The sequence below is a fragment of the Stomoxys calcitrans genome, chromosome 4, assembly GCF_963082655.1.
Source record: "Stomoxys calcitrans chromosome 4, idStoCalc2.1, whole genome shotgun sequence".
Classification (NCBI taxonomy): domain Eukaryota; kingdom Metazoa; phylum Arthropoda; class Insecta; order Diptera; family Muscidae; genus Stomoxys; species Stomoxys calcitrans.
Genome location: NC_081555.1, coordinates 73076181 through 73097588, shown reverse-complemented (window position 1 = coordinate 73097588; position 21408 = coordinate 73076181). Strand labels below are relative to the sequence as shown.

Genomic DNA, 21408 nt, shown 5'->3' with positions numbered 1-21408 from the left:
CATCTTGTCATCAAGCTGATCGACGTTTTGCCAACGCACACAAAGATGTTTGTGTGCGTGTGTGTATACGTGTGCGTACATGAGCAGAAAACTTGCGAGAAAGAAGATAACAACAACGAGAATGAAAACAAAAATCTGACATCTTAATACCGTCAAACCTGGCCGGCTGTTAACAGCTGTTCGCATGAGACCACCTTATTTAATCCGCCTTGGCTCAAACGGTAGTTTTTGGCCACGGAGTTCGATTTTCTTTCTAATTGAACGATAAATTTGCATAAGTAAAATTTTTATTTTGCCGTCTGTTTCAAATTATGCTATCGGCGTTGAAGATGCGATTATTGCCAAGCCGCTTTCAAAAAATCGTCTCGGCTATGTTCACTGGTACATACACATCCCAAGTTTTCTTTATTGAGTAAAATGGCGACAATTTTTTCTTGCTAAGTGAATTACTAAAGTTTTTGCCTATTAGAAGTACAAGTAAAAAATCGTTATCTTATTTCGATTATCTGCAATCAATAAAGGATTTCGGGTTTTAATTTTGCACACGAAAGTGCAACTTTTTCGTATTCATATATCCTAAAAGACGTAAGAAAATTTTGACTGTGCTGAAGAGAAAAGTTTTCATCGAGTGAAAAATGTGGAATCAGTGGTCTCAGTATGCAGGCGTTGTTCAATCTCAACCGCCTCTACCAATGACTGCAGCTCCTCCACCACCACCAAGTGAACCAAGCCAGACTGCGGCTCCACCACCTCCGGGACCTACAGCTAATGCTCCGTTGATTGGTCCTGTAACGGCCGCAGCAGCAGCGGCAGTATCTTCAGTTCCGACGGTAGCTGCCGCAGCGGCAGTACCAAATGCTGCCTCAAATCCTTACTCCCAATATACAGCAGCTCAGTATGCAGCATTGACGCCAGAACAACAATATACATTGCAACAACACTGGCAACAATGGCAAAAATATCAAGAAGAATATGCAAAGTGGCATGCTCAGTATGGAGAACAGGTAAGTTTGTCCCAATGAGAAGTGACTTCATTTACTAGCTAGTTTTCTAAGTAAACCACTAAAAAGAAAAAAAGATTTTTTTGTTAAAAAGAGATTTCGCATTTTACGGTTAGCCGGCATTGGGACCTGTTCCATTAAGATAACATTATTCTGTCAAATGTAACAACGCTTTATTGATGTATCTCAAAAGTCGTTCTAAATAGTAAAGGCTATCGGGATGAACTAAAATGACCATTAGTACCGGATTGACCCGATGGAGTCCTCCCATGGGTTCCTCACTTTGTCTCTGGATTTTGGAATATCTTGTTTATTTATTTATTTGTTTGTTTTCACATACAACAAGATAACAATGGTCTTATAATTCCAATTAGTTTTAAAATCAGGCCATATCGTCGGCTTAAAGTTATCCTGTTCCATACACCATTTTCGAGTTTTTTGAGTTAGGATAGTTTTCTGTGGTGTTAGGACACGCCCTTTCAGAATCACTGAGTGTCTTATTTAGATTTCGAGATATTGAGGTGTAAATATGCCGAATATGTCCTATGCACTTTGCAAACTTCAAGTGCGTTTATCTCGAAATCAATAAAGTGGCGTATGGTACAAGATAGCATTACATTGACAATATGCCGCGACCATTCTTTGTAAAAGTTTAAATATTTAATTTAATTTTAATAACCTATTATGCTTTCACTAATTACAGTATAAACGGGAGATGGAAGCTGCTGTAGCACCAGCTCCCACATCAGTACCAGCACAATCTACGGTACCTACTGCTGCAAATTATCCGGCATTTGTTGGACCTATGCCTCCAACAACAGCAGTTCAGCCGCCTGTGGATTCGAAGGCTGCAGCGCCGGCTACAAAAATAACCGGGCAGCCGCAACTGTATAGCCAACCACCTCCTCAAATTGGCCCTGTTAATCAATATTCATCTGTTAGCTCCGCAGCACCATTACCGCAACAACAGCCGCCACCACCACCACCATCGTCTGCACAACCGTCTTATCAGCAGCAGACGCAATCACAACAATCGGTTCCGTGGCAGGGTAATCAATCCTTCTTTAACCAACCACCACCAAATTTTTCTTCGAGAAACGTACCAAATAATTTTCAAAATGCCAACAGTCCTAATATGAATAAACCAAACCAATGGCAATCAGGACCACCGCCGTTCGGAAATCTACCACCAACAAATGAACCATTTAAGGCCAATATGAGTGGTGGAGGAGGTTTTAATGATACTCTGAACAACCCACGACAAAATCTTGATAATAATGACTCGAATGAATGGAATAGAGGTCCTTCCAATAATCGCGGTGGCTTCGGTAACGACAATATGAATAGAGGTGGTGGTAGATCAGGTCCAAATAATGAAAACGAGCAATATGGGGGCAGATCGGGTCCGCCAGATGGTCCCCCAAATCGTGGAAACTTTAGCGATTGGCAAAAGGGAGGAAATTCCCGTGGTGGTGACGACGACTGGAACATTGAGAACAGAGGTCGTGGAGGCAAAGATGTCTCAGATGAATGGAATAATCGCAATCGTAGTCGAAGCAATGATCGCGATAATTGGCGCGGTGGTCAGCCAATGCGAGGAGACGATGATGGTCCATGGTCTGGTAGACCTCGTGATAATGGTCCGAATAACAATCGTGAATGGAATGATAAACCAAATGATCTTCCAAACGATTGGAGGGATGGTCCTAACAATCGCAATCAGAATTTTAATAATCGTAACAACTTTAATTCGCGAGAATTCGGTAATAATGATATTGACGATGGTCGTGCTCGGGATATGGGCAGAAATCGAGACCGCGATGGAGATTTTGAATCGGACAATCGCAACAGCAACAATAGGTACAGTGGAGGTTGGAACGATGGACCCAACGATGGCGGTCGCATGAACAGATCGAACGATTGGAATGATAGCCGTGGCAATAACAGATCAAATAACTGGGGCGACAATAACCGAGGTCAAAACAATTGGTCTGATCGTTCTGGTAATAATAACTGGAATGGTGGTCGGCCCAATTTCGGGCCAAATAATAACAATCAACAATTCGGTCCGCAGGGAGGAAGTAATTCCCGCGGTGGCGCAGTACCAGATATTGATGAAGAAAAGTTTGACCGTCAATTTAAGCAGTGGGAGGAGCAGTTCGAAGATTGGAAACGGGCAAATGCAAATCATCCGGATCGGGAAATGTATAAGCGATATGAGCAGGAATTTGAGAAGCAACGCACGCGCATTATGGAAAGACGCGAGCAGATGCGACGCCGCAAAATGGAACGCATGGGCTTAGATCCGAACCAACCGCCGCCAACCACTACAGCAAATAGTAAGGATAATATGCCTTCTGGTCGCGATGGCAACGAAAGCGATAAAAGCAGAGATTCCTCAAGAAATCGAGATTTGCCTCGAAAAAACTCGAGGGATTTATCGAAAAATCGCGATTTACAGTCAAAGGGGCGTACCGATGCTTTTGCAGAATCGGGTAGTACCGTTGCCGAAGATACAAAATCTCAAGCATGCGAAGATGTTAAAAAAGACGACGCTCATATTGATAAACCCAAGGACAGCGAAGACCTTCAAGAGGAAATGGAAGCCTCCAAAAAGAATAAAACTAACGCTCCAGTATCGATTAAATTCAATGTACAAAAATCAACACCTCTGGGAAAACGTAAGTCACGTTTTGATACTGCTGGCGGTCCTACGCCAAACAAAGTAAAGACACCTCCAGGGAAGTCTGAGGGTAGTGGCGAAAATCCCACAGAAATTATTAATCTGGACGACGATGATGACGATGTTGTGGATACAAGTCCAGTCATCAATCCGCCCAGTGAAAATATTACAGAAATATTTAAGAAATCAGATGGAATTCCAGGTCTGGATCTAGTAGAAGATGGTGCTGCGGCGATTGGTGGAAAGGAGGACAAAGTCAAACCGGAGTCCGAAGGTACTTCTAATAAATCGAAAGAGCAGGGAAAAATACCATCACTTTTTGACATCAAAATTAATAAACCCGATATGAAGGTGTCACCGGCAATCCCCGACATTTCGAAGACACTCAACGACCCCGAGTTTATGAAAAAGATTTCGGAGGCATTGGCTAAAGCTCAAGGCAAAGGTGACAGCCAACAACTGCAACAGCAGTATCAAATCGATGACATGAAGGATGCTGGTGGACGTCCATTGTCATATGCTGAATGGCAACGCAAGAAGCAGCTACAACTAGATCATCCTGACTCGAACTTTGATAACGAAAATTCAAATCAATCAAATGATAATATGGCCAGTGATAGAATGTCGATAGCTAAGTCGCAAATAGAAGACGAGATCTCAAATGCTAGCTATGATCGCTCATCGAGATTTAATGATGATGGAGAAGATCGTAATATGGGTGACAACAGCTTTGGACCAAACAACCGAGGTGGTCCAAACGAGTGGGGTCCAGGAGGCCCGAATGGTAACTGGGGACCCAACGATGGACCGTGGCCAAATAACAATTTCAATAACAGAGGAGGACCCAACTGGGGTCCCAATGGTCCCAACAATAACTGGGGACCCAACAATGCTGGAGGAGGTAATAATTGGGGACCTGACGGTGGTCGTAACATTTGGGGCCCCAACGGAGGAGGCAATGGTCCCAACAATTGGGGTAACAATAATGGGCCGAATGGTCCAAATGGTCCCAACAACTGGGGACCGAATAATCGTGGTGGTCCAAACAACTGGGGACCAAATAATCGTGGTGGCCCAAATAACTGGGGACCCAATGGACCTAATAGCGGAGGCGGCGGCGGCGGTCCTTGGGGAAACAACAATGGACCTTGGGCGAACAATGGTGGCGGCGGCGGTGGTCCCAATAATAACGGACCATTTGGTAATAACAACAATGGCCCTTGGGGCAACAATAATAACAGGTCTTGGGGAAACAACGGTGGCGGAGGTGGTGGACCCAGCAATTGGGGCCCAAATAATAATAATAATAATTTTGGCCCCAACTTTAGAGGAGGACCTAATAATCGTAATTTCGGCCCCAACGGTCCTAATGGACCAAACAACTTTGGCCCCAATGGACCTAACAACTTCAGCTTTGGCCCCAACTCAAACTTTGGCCCCAATGGACCGAACCTTGGTCCCAATGGTCCCAACAATTCAAACTTCGGGCCAAATGGTCCCAAAGGCGAAAGTAAATTTGGTCCGAACAACCGCAATTTTGGACCCAACACCAACGAACCAGGTAGAAATTTCGGCTGCGATGGCCCACAAAATCAACAAGATTCTGATAATTCGAATTCAGCTCAAGCTCCACGAAACACCAACAATCCATTCCGGCGAAATGAGAGCATTAAAGCCCCCTCTCTGGATGGCGGCAGCAGCTGTGGCGGCAACTCACCCAGGCCAAGGATGAAAGGGTAAGCTCTTCTCTATGCTATATGATACCAATAAAGTTTGTTTTAAAGAAATAAGAAAAAATGAGTTGAAACCAAAACAGTGAGCTGTTCACAAACCAGCTTTGCCAGGTGTGCTTTATGAGCAAGAAGGGCAGCACACTTAGCCAACGTTTAGTTGTATTCCAACATAGGAACTCTAGCATAAGTACATTTCCACTATTTACCCAGTCCTAAGGGTGGGCTTATGGTTTGTCCTTCCGCTTTTTTTGTTTTTTTCATGATTTAATCAAAGATCTATCGAAGATCTATCGAAGATACCATCCATATACCCCACCCAGGAAAAGACCTATAGAATCCATTTTTTAAACTAATAGTTCTTCTTCTTTTTATAACATAAATACTATTTTAGTTGTGATTTGTAAATGTTGTCGATAGTTAACAATATTGGGATTTATTCCATTTCTTTTTCCTCTCTTTTCATTGTTTGTGGTGTGGTGCTACGTAACTCTAAATCAATATTCTCTCGTTATTGGGTTTGTGTAGCGGTAACAATAAACCGAAATTTGACGATAAGAAGAGGAAGAACAGGAAACGTCGTTAATAGGCTGCAAGCATACCACCACCCATTCTACCCATATTAAAAGAACACATACAGTTTTAAGCCTCCTCGCTCGTCCCACACATTACAACTCCTTGTATGAATTGTCTCTGATTGAAAGCAAAACACAAAAGATCGATCGATCAATCGATTCAATGAATACGTGAATACACACAGCAAATCTCTCTTACACACATACACACTTACCTACAAATGTTACAGCGTTGTGCTGTATATATAAACAAAACAAATCTATCTATGGAAATTCATACAATCTTTTAATTTTACTTAATGTTTAAGTAATAATCATTGATAATGACATGGATACAAAATTAGTTCTCGTTTACTTATAAACCGAAGAATTTGCGCTAATAAAAAGTTATACTACTTTAATTTTAATTGAAAACAAAAACAAAACCTTGTGAACTCTTCTGTTCATGATTTGTGTCTTTCTTTATTGCTAGTATGCCTCTATGAAATCTGCCATGGATGATGCATGCCTCACATGGCGGGCACATATCCTAAATACACATTTTCGCGCGATTCGGTCGGTCTTTATTATTATGTATCGCAAGTCCATCGTTTCACTGTGCTAAAGAGATTATGGGCAGCAACCAAGCTGGAGGAAGTCTCAAAATAATACTTTCCATGCCAAGTCAAATTGTTATTGAAGTTTAGGGTATGTTTTTTTTTTTTGCATTTTTGCTACAACGTTATAAATGTCCCAAAAAGTTTATCAATGGACGATGGTGTGCTTCAAGGCTCACCACCCCCCTCTATGACAAACTTTCGGTGGTTTTGTTTATGATAACACCATTGCCTGCACGATTCATAGAAGCTTAGAAATACATCAAGAGTTTGTGTCAAAACTAAAGAAACTTCGGCGAATTGTAAGAGGGTTAGGACAGGTGATTGACCAGGACACATAACCACGTCAATTCTATTATTTTGATCAACCACTCTTTTACATAGTTCGGTATGTTTTGGCTCATTATCCTGCTAGAAAAATCCTGCACATAAGGCTGATCCAAAAAATAAATGAAACGTTTTGGGCAGCATTTCAAGCCATTGAAATAACTGGCTCTTTAAACCGATTCTACAGTAAAATCGTTCTATCTGACTGTATATCAGTTTTGAGCAGGTCACACCATTCCGTCACACCATCCAGGCAACGACAGGAAACCTCGTCGAAGCATTTCCTATGCCATAGCTTGGCTTTCGCTGCTAACAGACACCGATATTTAGGCGGCGACACAATACCAGACATGAACCTAACCAGTAGCGTGAACTATAGTTGCGTTGCCAGGAAATAAAATTATGAAAAAAAAAATATTATAAAGTCGACAATTTTTGTAAGTTTTATTCGATATCAGTGTTTTGAACATTCTGCTACTAAATAAATTGTAAAAAAGTATTCAATTCAATTCAGAAATAGTCATTTCAATAACAAATTTGCCCGTTGGCAACTCAACTGTAGTTGGGTTGCAATCCATAATCGATCTATAATTTTTATAGATTTTGCAGTTTGTATGAAAGGATGTATTTTTATGATCCCTATTTATTTGGTATTGAGTGGGCCGGATAATCTAAAAGAGGTGAATGCCATTTTTTCAATGCTTGGCACCAATACACCTTCATAAAAATATTGAGTATCGTTCCGAGCCATTTTCTTTGAGTAAATTTTCAAGTTTAAAATAAAATTTTCCATTAAAACATTTCGAAGATTAGGGCAGACTAATAGATCGGTTATGGATTGCAATCCAACTTCAGTTGAGTTGCCGACGGGCAAATTTGTTATAGACATTTTCATTTCTGTGTTGAATTGCATAATTTTGTATAGTTTAGTTCGTAGCTGAACACGCAAAACATTGATATTAAATGAAACTGACAAAAATGTCCAACTTAATACTAATTTTTATTTCCAGACTTTATCTTCTGGCAACACAACCATAGTTGATATATATTATAAAGGGTGATTTTTTTGAGGTTAGGATTTTCATACATTAGTATTTGACAGATCACGTGGGATTTCAGACATGGTGTCAAAGAGAAAGATGCTCAGTATGCTTTGACATTTCATCATGAATAGACTTACTAACGAGCAACGCTTGCAAATCATTGAATTTTATTACCAAAATCAGTGTTCGGTTCGAAATGTGTTCATTCACCGTAACGTTGCGTCCAACAGCATCTTTGAAAAAATACGGTCCAATGATTCCACCAGCGTACAAACCACACCAAACAGTGCATTTTTCGGGATGCATGGGCAGTTCTTGAACGGCTTCTGGTTGCTCTTCACTCCAAATGCGGCAATTTTGCTTATTTACGTAGCCATTCAACCAGAAATGAGCCTCATCGCTGAACAAAATTTGTCAAAATTTGAACACATTTCGAACCGAACACTGATTTTGGTAATAAAATTCAATGATTTGCAAGCGTTGCTCGTTAGTAAGTCTATTCATGATGAAATGTCAAAGCATACTGAGCATCTTTCTCTTTGACACCATGTCTGAAATCCCACGTGATCTGTCAAATACTAATGCATGAAAATCCTAACCTCAAAAAAATCACCCTTTATATATATGTATATATATATGAGCCATATAAAAGTACATATGTATTGTCTCATGTTAAGGTCATGCATATGATGTGGGTAAGAGAAATCCAAATTTTAGCAGTTTGGTGAACAATTACATTCTGTGGCCACAGAATGTGGACGAAATAGTGAGAGGCAAAAATCAAAGCAATTGGTGTACGAGTATATGCCAGCTGCATAAACCATTCGAACTATATAGCTCAAAATAATTTAACACTGCTTTGCACAAAAACTCGCTTCCGAATTTATGAATCACGTACTTTTGTTTGTACCAAATTCTCGAGAATTATACCAATTTCTTCTATACAAATGTAATGATGTCAACTTTTTAATTTCATGTGGATTTATCATTTTCTGTTTTTCCACCATTCAAAGAGTCCTAACATTGAAAGAAATTAGCTTTGTTCTTAAATTACAAACATTAACTACAATAGCCAAGGTGTATTTAATAAGGTGGCCGCATCGGCGAATTGCTACAAAAAAGCATATTTTTTGGGAACTGGGATATGTCAAAATTTGTAAGCAAGGCGAATAAAATTCTATTCGCCGTGACATTTCAAAATTTCGCCAAATTTGATTCGGCTGAGCAGAGCAAGAAGTTTATTTATATTTGAGTGTCAAGCAAGAAAAAACAAATTTAAAAATGTACCAAACTCCCATTAGCTCCAAAGGCACAAACCCATCAGGAAGACATAGTTTTCACAAGGTCATTATAGTTACCAAGTGAAGGTGATGTCGAATGCTGTAGAATAATTAGCGTACTACTAGCAAAGGGCTCAAAATGAAGCTCTTGGATATTCGTGGGATTTTCAGGTCATTTGAAGAGGACAGTTAAAGTTTGTTGGCTACGAGGACGAGGCCGTGTGGCAAGATTGCCCAATAGGCTTGATGTATCCCCCGAGAAAATATAGTTTGTGCTATTCACCAATATGAGGTTATTTCGTGTATTCAGGGGATCTCTCCTAGGTGCGACGAAGCTACCGCAATCATTGCAATATCAATAACTTACATTTGATTTGTGGGTATGAAAATGAGTTATAGACGGTTGAGCCCCTATTTTGGCATTGTTCAAAAATTGCGGGGGTAGGTGCAGGATTATGGCTAAACGAACACCTTTCTCGACAACTATAGCTTTTAATGGCAGATTAGAGGAAACATTCCAGCCGCCGTTTTGTCATGCATGTTGGCCTCTTCATTCTAATGACTGACATTCTATGACGCAAACATTATCTGGGTTCTTCTCCTCTGTACCAAACTTTTTTGGGGGCGACACAAGGGACTAAGTTCCATGAGTGAAGCTAATAGCGATTAAGGTTGTTAGACGCTTGTCGTCATATAATCTAAGTTTTAAGAATCATAAGAGCAGTAAACACAAACATCTATTTAAAAATATTTATTTTGAAGTTTATATATTTGTAAGGCGAATTCAAAAATGAATGGATGTATCAAGTTATATCAACTGAGTTGATGCGGCCATCTGATAAATACGCCTTGATAAAGACTTAAGGTTTTTGAAAAAAAATCTAAAATTAAGGAATGATGTTGATTGATAGGAATAGTGAAAAAATTCGTAATTCTAATTTTGTGTTAGGTGGTTGTGTCCCAAGTAATGCTCGATTTTTCCACAGAAATTTAATTGAATCGAATGCTGAGATGAATGGTGTTTGTCGTTTTTAACCTATCGACTAATGTCTTTTTACTCGCACATAATTGTGTTTAACAAATTATGATTTCATTAAAATTTTGTCTTCGAGATACTTATTGAAATTTTATTTTAGGAAAAATTGAATTGAAATTTTATCTTATAATTTGAAGGAAATTCTGTCATTTTTAGACAATTTCATTGAAAAGCTATCTTTTGACAATTTCATTGAAACTTTACCTTTTTGAAGACAATTTCATGGAAATGTTTTATTTTGAAGACAATTTCATGGAAATATTTTATTTTAGAAAAATTTCATTTAAAATCTTTCTTTTAGAAACAATTTTTTTTTGCCTTTAAGAAACAATTTTATTGAAATTTTGTCTTTTAAAGACAATTTGTTTGAAATTGTGTCTTTTAGAGACTATTTCAATGAAATTCTATTCGTTTAATTTCTGCCTTTAGGGATAATCCTTTAAGAAAAAGTTCATTGATATTTTACCATTTTGTAGACAATTTCATGGAAGTTTTCTCTTTTAAAGACAATTTTTATAAAATTCTGTCTTTTTAGAGAAAGTTTATTTTAAATTCTGTCTTTTAGAAACAATCCTTAGAGGCAATTTCATCGAAATTTTGCATTTTAGAAACAATATCTTTAAAATTTTGTGTTTTAAGAGACAATTTCATGGAAATTTTGGGTTGGTTTATTTATTCAATCAAATTTTGTCTTTTATAAATATTTAAAGAATATATAACTTAAACTTAAGAACATTGAGAATTTAATTGTAGCCTAAAGATTTTATGGTTAGCGAAGTAAATATACGAAAAATGAGAAAACACATTAAAAACTAATTGCCTAATTCACTAAAATATAATACTAACATTTTTGTGCTCTCAAAATTTTAAAATAAATTTCAAGCTTATAGGGTCGGTAATTATTTTAGCAAGCAGCTCTGCCGAAAAAATTGAAAAAAAAAAATAATTTACAGCACAAAGAAAATAAATTAAAGAAAGAAAGATACACATATTGGAAGCTACGACTGACGAAACCCTTTATACGTGTATTACGCCATAGTTTCCTTCACGGGAAAGGAAATAATGCATATTTAGAAAATGCAAACGACGCGTATTCCTGTTAATGGCCTTGAAAGGCTTCACATTCACCAAATTTTATTGACAGTCCTCTTGCTGTTATAGTCAAGACGTCTACGGTTTCATTCCCCTTTACTCCATTATGGCTCAGCACCAAATAAATGCAGATTTTGTCATACACAGGGAAGGCAAGACTTCGAAGAGAGCGCGTGATTTCACCGTCTTGGTTGTTATGTGCCTATTGGACAACTAACTGTCCATAAAAACGTTCAACATCGACATTCTTGCGTTGACACTGCATCATCTCAGGTTATTGGTGGTGGTATAGGATACGATTTTTTAATAATATTACGATAATGTCATGTTCAAAGAACACGATATTATAATTGACCATTGTGCTGAAATTTGGAACGCAGAGTGCACTAATGCTCTCAAACAACCACATCAACCACCGTACAGATATGACCCGAAAAAAACAGTCTGGAGATAAGAAATATTTGGAGATAAGAAAGATTTAGTTGAAATGGCTCCATACAAACAAACTTCTTAAATTTAAATTAGAAAAAAGCCATGGTGGTCAATTTCCAAGATTTGGCCCCGCCGAACTAAGCACGATTTTACTTGTTTCGTATTCATTCATATAACTTCATACTGGCATAGTGGCATGGGGTGGATTGATATCCGTACCCTCAATCTAACCTATTGCTTTCAATGTTTCGCTTTTTTTTATTAATTTGCGAAAAAATAAATTAAAAAAAAGACCAGTGGTATGGAAACAAAACAAAAAATGCCTTTTCAAATTTTGCTCGCGAAAGAATTAAAAATTTCAGCGACTATTCCGAAAGCAGAATAGAATACCAACCATTATTTGTAAATGTTATTAACTGCTCATAACCTCTAGTACGAGGTCTCACATTTTGCTTCTCTTTCCATTCTCTCTCTAGGGTACAACAATGGGCCAAACTGACCTTCGAGTTAACTCACCTTTGGTGGGCAACCCATTTAACCTAAACTAACTGCTTACGAAACTCTGCTTCAATGTAGTTGCTTTTGTTGTGTGTTTCGTTCGTGTTATCTCTTCCAATAAGCCTAGAACTGACTTCATTAACACCGAAAATGCCTTTTAAATTATTGCGAAATCCGACGGACTCTTTGCTTTGCCAAAACACAAACAAAAGTCAAACATACAACAAAGGCAACAACATTGAAGCAGAGTTGATTGGTGCCCATTTCGTGAGCATTTAATAACATTGGCAATTAATTGGAGCAAAATTTGTATTGGCCAGCGACATGTCGCTACCACTGTTGCCATTCAAGAAAATTATTTCCCACCAAAATTTAAGAAAAATCCTATCAAACTCGACTAAAACCTACCAAATGCTCTACAAGCCAAAAATGCGGTATATGTTTTTATACCCGCCTCCGGAGACGAGGCCGTTTTGCCATTACATTTGAAGCACATCAATTTATACATTTTCAACGCTAAAAACTATATAGTACCGTAGTTATTCATAAAGGATCTAGTAATGTCCGTCCGTCAGTTTGCTGAAATCCCTCTATAGCATTACTTTTAAATGTTTGAGCACAGAAATGCACTTTTACTCCCAATTTGCCCCGTCACAGTGAGTTGCATGGACTCCTCAACATCTTTCTATGCGCCTGCTAAATAGGCTTATTTTCCGATTGAAGGCACAAAGCCGCATTTCCTAGAGATCCCTTAACACTCGTACCAGTTACAGTCAATATTAGAACTTACGACGTTTTTATCGAAAGTTCAAACATTGAGACCCATTGACAAAAGTCAAACAACAACACTCAACAAAGATAATAACATTGAAGCAAAGTTGATTGCTGACCATTTTGTGAGCAATTAATTACCTTTGCAATTAATAGAAGCGAAATTTGTGTTGGCGCAGCGGCATGTCGATTGGATTTTGCTCATTGAACTTAGTAACACTTCTACGGAATGTGTTGTGCGTGTGCATTTTCTTTGACAGTTGTTCGGCCGAAAGGTCGAAGTTAGTTCTAGGCAATAGAATGCGGCATATTTCACAATCAATTAATAGACAATTTTCGTGCAAATAAACTTGGTACTAGGCGCAAGAAAATTTTGTTCTTTGAAAAAATTTAATTGAATTTGTTTTTAGGGAAAATCAAATTGCAATCGAAATGATAAATACAATTTTTATTTGTTTCATTTAGTGTGCAAGTTATTACTTAAAATATTTAAACGTTTAGGTTTGAATACGAATATAAATATCGCATTTTAAAGTCGAAAACAAAGTCAAACGTCCGTAATTTTGCTGTAGCCTAGACTATGGCGCAGCACAGCCGAGATGTCAACATTTAACCAGTAAAAAGGGTAACAAAAATTGTATAAAGGGTAAAAACAGAGTAACCTTTATGCACTAACTTTGATTTTTAAACATATTTTACGAATTGGTATTTATTTTAACGGAACATTTTTGCGATCAGGGATAAGCATTTGGATTATTAATGGAATAATTCAACAAAATCACAACCAGTGTACCAATAGACATACAATAGTGGGGCGTTGCTGTCGAGTGCTTTAGATTCGAGCGCCCAGATGCCTATTTGATTGGCTGCTCACGCCTATTCTAAAATCCCGGCTTAAACATCAAAAGAAAACAAGAATTGACACGAAGGGGTGTCGATAAGAACCATGCGGGTTAGACTAGAGCTGGCAAAATATCGATAGCACTATACTATCGATATTTAATTTTTTGACTGAATATCGATTGATATTTTTCCGATGGATACTATCGCAAAAGTTGAGTTTTTTGCAAAACTATACAAAAATAAGAAATCCGATACTGAATGTATCCTTTAAGAGGGCGCAATTTTTACCCGATTAGACTAACATTTTGTGCAATGCTTTTTCTCACGAATTGGCCAGTGCATTGATATCAATCTCATCATTTTTTACATCTCATTTTCGTTTGAAATATAGGTGATGGGAAATTAACGATAGCATCGATATTGTCGATATTTATTATTAAAACTATCGAAAATATCGAATGTTGCGATTATCGATAGTTTGCCAGCTCTAGGTTAGACTCGACAAAAAATGGTCCCTGATAATTGACTGTACTCATTGATATGAGAGAAGTCATGCCTGTTTCTTGATGGAATGTTTGTTGCGAAATTGCAATGCATTGGGTGACAAAAAGTGACAGCAAATTTGTCATTTCGGAAAAAAAAAACGTAAATTTGCAAGAAGGCAAAGCACTTACCAGAAGTGCAAAATGAGTCCACTTAGTGCCTTTTTTTCGCTTGGCACTAGGTGGTATCTTTTGAAGTGATTTTAAAGCACCAAATCAAGTGCAAAAAGCACTAAGTTGGCAACCGCGTGCATTAGTTTTATCAGATAATTTCGAAGCATTGTATTGTCTTTAGAAAATTACTCTGAAGCATAAGTTTGTAAGTTAGAGAAAATATTTAAATTAAAAATGTTATTTTCAAGAACAGTTTGATATCATTAAAACAAAGGTTACAAAGTACAGATGATTCCTTTTGCGAAACAAAGATTGATACCTTCCTTAGTTGACCGATCGGCGAATTTATTTCACTTATATTACAATGAGCAGGAATCCTGTAATATTGTTCTGTATGTATAAAAATTCCTTCCGATAAACCACCCAAGGGAAGTATCAATCGGCAATGAGTCAAATATTGATTGTACAGAATGCTGTTGCCAGCACAAAATGGTACAAAATTGGGGAATTTCGAAAGATGTTTTATGAATTTGCTGGGCAAAATCGTTGGTAGCCTTCTGCGATTTATGATTAGTTCTAGATGAATTGTTAATTTGTTAAATGCGTTTGCTGCCCAATCGGGCATAAGATGAATTAACCCACAAACTTTTTCCATATCTATTCTATATTCGAAGTATATAAACTGTGTTAAGCAGATTTAATGTAGTTTAAACGAGCATAATGATCGAAGATTGTTTTGCATTGGAAAAGAATAGCCAAAGGATAGCACTAAGCATTTGGCTGGTTTCCCGAATCGCGATTTCATTTTCGACCAAGAAAAATCATCAGCGGGAGATGTCAAATGGATCATGGTGCTTTACAACCATCCCAACTAGAGTAGGTTGTTAAGCACACATCTGAATTTGAATAGGGCTCTTTAAGAGTATTTGCTATTGGCATTGTTGGATAAGTTGGATTTGATTAAGGGAAGTAAGATTTGATTTGTTTTCTATTGCGCTTATGAATCAAGTCGACTTAAAGAGCCCTGTTCAAATTCAGATGTGTACTTTACAACCTACTCTAGTTGGTATGGTTGTAAAGCACCATGATCCATTTGACATCTCCAGCTGATGATTCTTCTTGGTTGAAAATGAAATCGCGATACGGGAAACCAGTTAAATGCTTCTAGCAATAACACACTTTTGATGAATTTAAAAAAAGTTATGGAATTTATAACACATTTAAAAACAAATTAAAATGTGTACATTAAAAAGAAAAAAAATTAAATATATAAATCATGCAAATGAAAAAAAAGAACAAGTAAATCAATTAACTTTAATACAAACTTGGTAATATTGAATATAATAAACCAAAGAAAAGTACAAAAAAATATATTTGTAGTGATTAAATAAAGCTTTCTTGAAATTATTTGCGTTGCCAAAAAATTGAATATGTGGAGGCAATGAGTTCCATAGGCGAATAGCATAGCAGTTTGAGCAATTGTCCAAACGCATCATCCATTAAAAGGCAAGCAAGTTCGCTGCGAAAGAACTTAATATCAGACTTAAGGTGGGGAGGTGTCAAAGGCTGAAATTGTTGTGAAAACGCGACAACTCCTTGTCACACTAGCTGCCCCTTTTCAATGCATGTGTTTCTTTGGCACTAACAGGTATTTGTCCATACATCTACAATTACTTTCATGGAACATGTGTCTATGGCTATGAACGCTAGGAAAACCGCAATGTCTTACTCTATTGCTCTGAAAGTTTAGGCACACCCCACCGACAGGCTACGCTGAACTTTTTATTTTTAACACTAGAAAGACCAAGATTTCATTTCATTAATGTTATAAGGAAGCCAACAATTAATTATTTAATATTACAAACATGGTACAAAATATTGCAACGGTAAATTAAATTGCAATTATTTTAATCTACTATGCATAAACTACACAAAGTTATAGAATTAAAACCCAATTGTGGGACGTTGCCGCATAGACCTCAATACCATAACAAAGATCTGACATGAGTAATACAAAAGCAATTCTTCTTTTCACACTGATTGAAAGATATTTACGCTACATAACCGACGTAGTGAAGATAGGACCTTTTTAAACACATTACTTATATGGTCAGAACTATCACAAGTTATGCCAAGGCATTTTTAGTTGCCAACAAACGCAACTGATTGACCATTAGTATGTATGTTTAATATACGACCCAAATAAGTATTGGGTTTAAAAAGCAATGCCTCGGTCTTAGCTGTATTCACACAGAGGCCATTTTCGCTAAGCCACACTCGTATTCTTTCAAGCACCATGTTTATATTAGTCTCTAGACCAAGTCATATTTATAAGGTGGCCGGGCAAATTGCTACAACAAAGAATCTTTTTGGGGAACTCCATGTGTCAATATTTGTAAACAAGGCGAATACAATTCGATTCGCCGTGACATTTCAAATTATCGGTAAATTGGTTTTAACCAATCAGAAAAAGATATTTATTTAATTTAAAAAAAACTACATTTATTTATTTGGCATCCCTGCAATGAGCAACAACTAAAACTTGTCTCCCGTGAATAGTTAAACGAAATGTCTACCTATAAAACGTATCAAACTATTCTGCGCATAAAACGCTTTCATAAACATATGGAGTTCGGTTGTTTTTAATCCTATGCACAAATAATAAAGAAATAAATAAATTTCCGTGCTAAGAAGAAGAAAACTACTGTGTATGCCGCCTTAGATCCGCAATATTCTGCAACTCACAAACAACTTAAAACACTGTGTGTTTGATCTTTGATGTTAAGCTGTTGGCTATTTCCTTTTGGATGACTTGTGGAAGGTTGAAGGTATGCTGTTGCGACGCTGCTTGGCTCTGTTCCTAGTGTTCTAATTGATTAATGCTGTTCATGCACTTAAAGACGCTGACTTGCTTGATTGTGCCTTGATTGTGCCTCGGTGTGTTCTTGTTGGCGATATAGTATACTGCCTTTGTGGTTCTGCGTTTGTGCTGCGTTGTACTCCAGCCGTCATTATTCTCAAATTCAAATATAATGGCCACTAACAACAAAATTTATGTTTGCCCATAATGCTGCAAACGTGTAAGGGACAATAAAAACAGCATTGGGTGTTATTTGTGTGATGATTTTTGTCACATAGCGCAAAAGTATCTAAACAGCAGCATTAATTTTTGCATAAGAATAAAATGTTTTTAAAAAATGTGCTCAATGTTTTAGCAATGGGAGGAGATTTTCAACCATTGCTTCCAAAAATGCTAGCACTACTGCCGATTTGAGTAGTGAACTTCGTATCCAACTTGAACAATTTTCAAGAAAGCATTTACAGATTAACAATATATGTATTTTCAAACTTGAGATTTAGAAGTTGAAAGAAAAAATCTATGGTACTATTAAATCAAGGCAGATTGAGTTTAACTCAAAAAGTAATCAAATGCAAAATGATATCAAGAACTGCTTTGCAGCAATGAAGCAATTTGAGTACATGTATGGGAAAAAATACAAGAGTTGAGAAAGGAAAATGCTGGAGAAGATTATGCGAGATGCAAGGTGTGAATAGATATGGCACACTACTCAGAAGACAACGCACGCTACTCGCCTATGCCGGCGACATAGATGTAATAGGTCGGTCACCGGAGGTAGTAGCTACAGCTTTTGGAGAGAAGCAGTAAATGGAGATATGATAAAATAGATAAAATGAACTCCCAAAACGCCTTGTACAACCGATCAGATAAAGAAAATGGAGAAAGTTGGGAACCACAACTTTGAGATAGTACGCAACTTTATCTTCTCGGCACAGATGCTACTTTGTATTAAGTAGGCATTTTAGAAACAAGGCCTTAGACGCAGATAACAATACATGACACTGGTATTACCCGTTTTGTTATATGGTTCCGAGGCAAGGGACTTGTGTAAGCAGACGAGACAGGGCTTGGAGTGTTTGAGAGAAAAATCCTTTGTAAAAAATTTGGGCCACGCTGCGTTAATGGAGGATATAGACGTCGTATCAACCACCAGCGGTATAATCTGTATGAGGACGATAGCATAGTTAAACGCATCAAAATGTTGTCAGAATGGATGAAGAACCTATAGCAAAGAATTCTTTTGAAACCGACCCTAAAAGAAAACGCAAAAAGGGAAGATCAAAACTCCGATGGAGTGACCAAGTGGAGAGCGACATCTCGAAACTGGGTGTCAGAAATCGGAGAAGAATCGCTTGGACATCGGTTAGATAAATACATTTTCTGTAATGGCCAATAAAAATAAAGTAAGTGTTGAACTGGAGGACAAGGTCAACACGTCGTGATTTGAGGATGTTCTTATGATTTCCGACGTTGATGCTCAACTAGGAATTTTTGTCCGCGGGTTAAACCACATCCATGAGACTTTCAGAAAGAGTTTGAAGAATATGTCACATACGTCCGACAGCTGGTTGAATAGAAGATATATACGCTATCACCAATCGATAAGCGATCTGATTTATAAAGAATACCTGAAGATCAGGAATATGAGTAATTGGCGTATCTTTTGTAAATTGCGCAACTGCGCTAAGACTGTTTGTTAAATCCGTATAATAAAACTCCGATTTAATATATTGAGAAAATGTGTATTGAATGAAAAATTATGTGTATTGAGTAACAATATTGTTTAAAGCAAAGTATAAATTAAGTACAAAGTATAAGTAATATAAAACATAGTCAGAAGAAATGCCAAGCGCTATCACCAATCGATGAGCGATTTGGCTTATAAAGCATACCTGGAGGCCAGGAATGAGAGTAATTGGCGTATCTTTTGCAAATTGCACAACAGCGCTAAAACTGTCGAATGAAATGGAAAGCGTAATGCACATGTTGGTATTTCTAGTACCTGCGAGAATCCTAAGGCCCTATGGAAAATTAAAAGAAATAATGGGCTTATTGGAAGTAGCTTTAGTGTAGTGGAAGATCCAGATACATGGAAATGATAAGAATCAGAATTATGTTGACAGTCAAGTCGATGTCACCGGATATGTTCACCATTTTCTTAGTACCACTCGCAGTAATTCTGGTTTTGGTTTCAGTAGATCATTTGCCTCAATAAAATCTAATGCTGCTGTTAATGTATCTATCTTCTTGTTCCATATTGTTAATAATAAAATTACAACGTCCGCTTTTCCTGCTGACTGGAAGATAGCCAAAATAAACCCTATCAGAAAAAAATGTAGTGACAGTACATCTGCCAATTTTAGGACCATTGCTTTACTTCCTGTCCTGTCTAAAGTTGTTGAGCATGCTCTAAAATTTCAAATACTTAATCATTTGGATAATCGGGGATTTATAAATTATGCTAAATGTGATTTTCGCTGCCGCAGAAGTACATGTTTACTTCTGCTGGGATTAGCTGATACAGTAAGATCAGGTCCATCCAATCATCAATTATGTGTACATTATTTAATTGGACTTTGAGAAACCTTTTGTCAGGATGGACTATTTCAAGCTTATTGTTAAATTATAGAATTCTTGTGGATTGGATAACAGTGCGGGGAGATTGTTGTACTCCTATCTAGATAATAGGAGACAGTAGTCAGTGTTAATGGTTTAATGTCTAACGTTTTGTCTGTGAAAAGTGGTGTTCCACAAGGTTCCGTATTGGGACCAGTCTTGTTCATTATGTTTTTAAATGACTTGTTCGTTGAGGACAATGATTGGTGTGTGCCCTATGCATATGCAGACGATGTTCAACTTTTTTTTTAAGGAGATTATCGTCATATTAATGTATTGCAGTATAAAATTGATCTGAATGTCAATAAGTTATCTGCAAATGTTTCAAATACTAATGATCCTATACACAAAACTTAATGAAGCATTAAAATAGGTTTAATTGACACTTCTATAAAGGAAATCTGTCAAATGAACCTATTTCAAATCTATATCAAGTATTATGAATAAGGCTGTAAGCATTTTACCATTAAAGTTGTCCACTCGGAATTTTCATGGACTTCATCCATTGTATGATGAATTGAATTTGTTAACTATTTGAATTGTGAGTCCCATATAGATAGTGTTGTTTATCTTACAAACTTGCCGATCAAGGAGCGTTTGGTCCATGGACTTGTAATGCTTAACATATTGTATTGCATGAAAGTTTTTACGGGTCCCATCAATACTAACAAGATTTTTTTTCTTCTTCAATCATCGATTGAAATTTTTGAAAATTTCATTTAATTTTTTAATTGATCCAATTAAAAAAAAAACATTGAAATTTTCAAATAATTGTTCAATTAATCCAATCCAATTAAAAAATTAAATGAAATCCAATCAATTTCTGTATTAGGTACAGAGATGTTTACCTCGTAGAACATGAACTTGTGGTGCGTTGTTTGGGCCAAGGTCCATGCGTGACAATCTATCATTCGTTGCCCTTCGGCCTGATCATGAGAACTTAGCTTACATGTTGCTAGAGGTATACCCACAGATTCCAGTTTCGCAAGCTCATCTGCGGTACAATTCCTTGGCATATCTCTGCGCCCCGGCACAGAACAGGTGAATTTTGAACTATTCAGCCATCTCTTTAAGAGATCTGTGACAGTCCAGGGCGATTTTTTAATTCAGAAATTCGTTCTCCATGAATTTAATGGCTAACTGACTGTCTGAGAAGATACTTATGGCAATCGTCGTTATGACATTATATCTTAGATATTCCACCACTTCTTTACTTGCAAGGATCTCCGCTTTATACACAATGCAGTGGTCGGGAAACCTTCTCGATATGACCAGTTCTAGTTTTTTAGAGAACACCCCAAGCCCACAGGGTCGTCTACTTTGGAACCATCCGTATAGAAGTGTATGTAACTTCTATTAACAGGGATAT

General features: G+C 37.3%; 1 protein-coding gene across 2 annotated transcripts in view; it reads left to right on the top strand.

The window, feature by feature from the left end:
* Positions 1-359: 359 nt before the first annotated feature.
* LOC106092304 (putative uncharacterized protein DDB_G0282133) overlaps positions 360-21408 on the top strand; it is a 38805-nt gene continuing 17756 nt past the window's right edge. For both annotated transcript variants that reach the window (XM_013259130.2, XM_013259131.2), the window contains exons 1-2: positions 360-1004; positions 1705-5420. In XM_013259130.2, the coding sequence (XP_013114584.2) occupies positions 636-1004; positions 1705-5420 (4085 nt within the window). In that variant the 5' untranslated portion in view covers positions 360-635. The remainder of the gene's footprint in view (positions 1005-1704; positions 5421-21408) is intronic.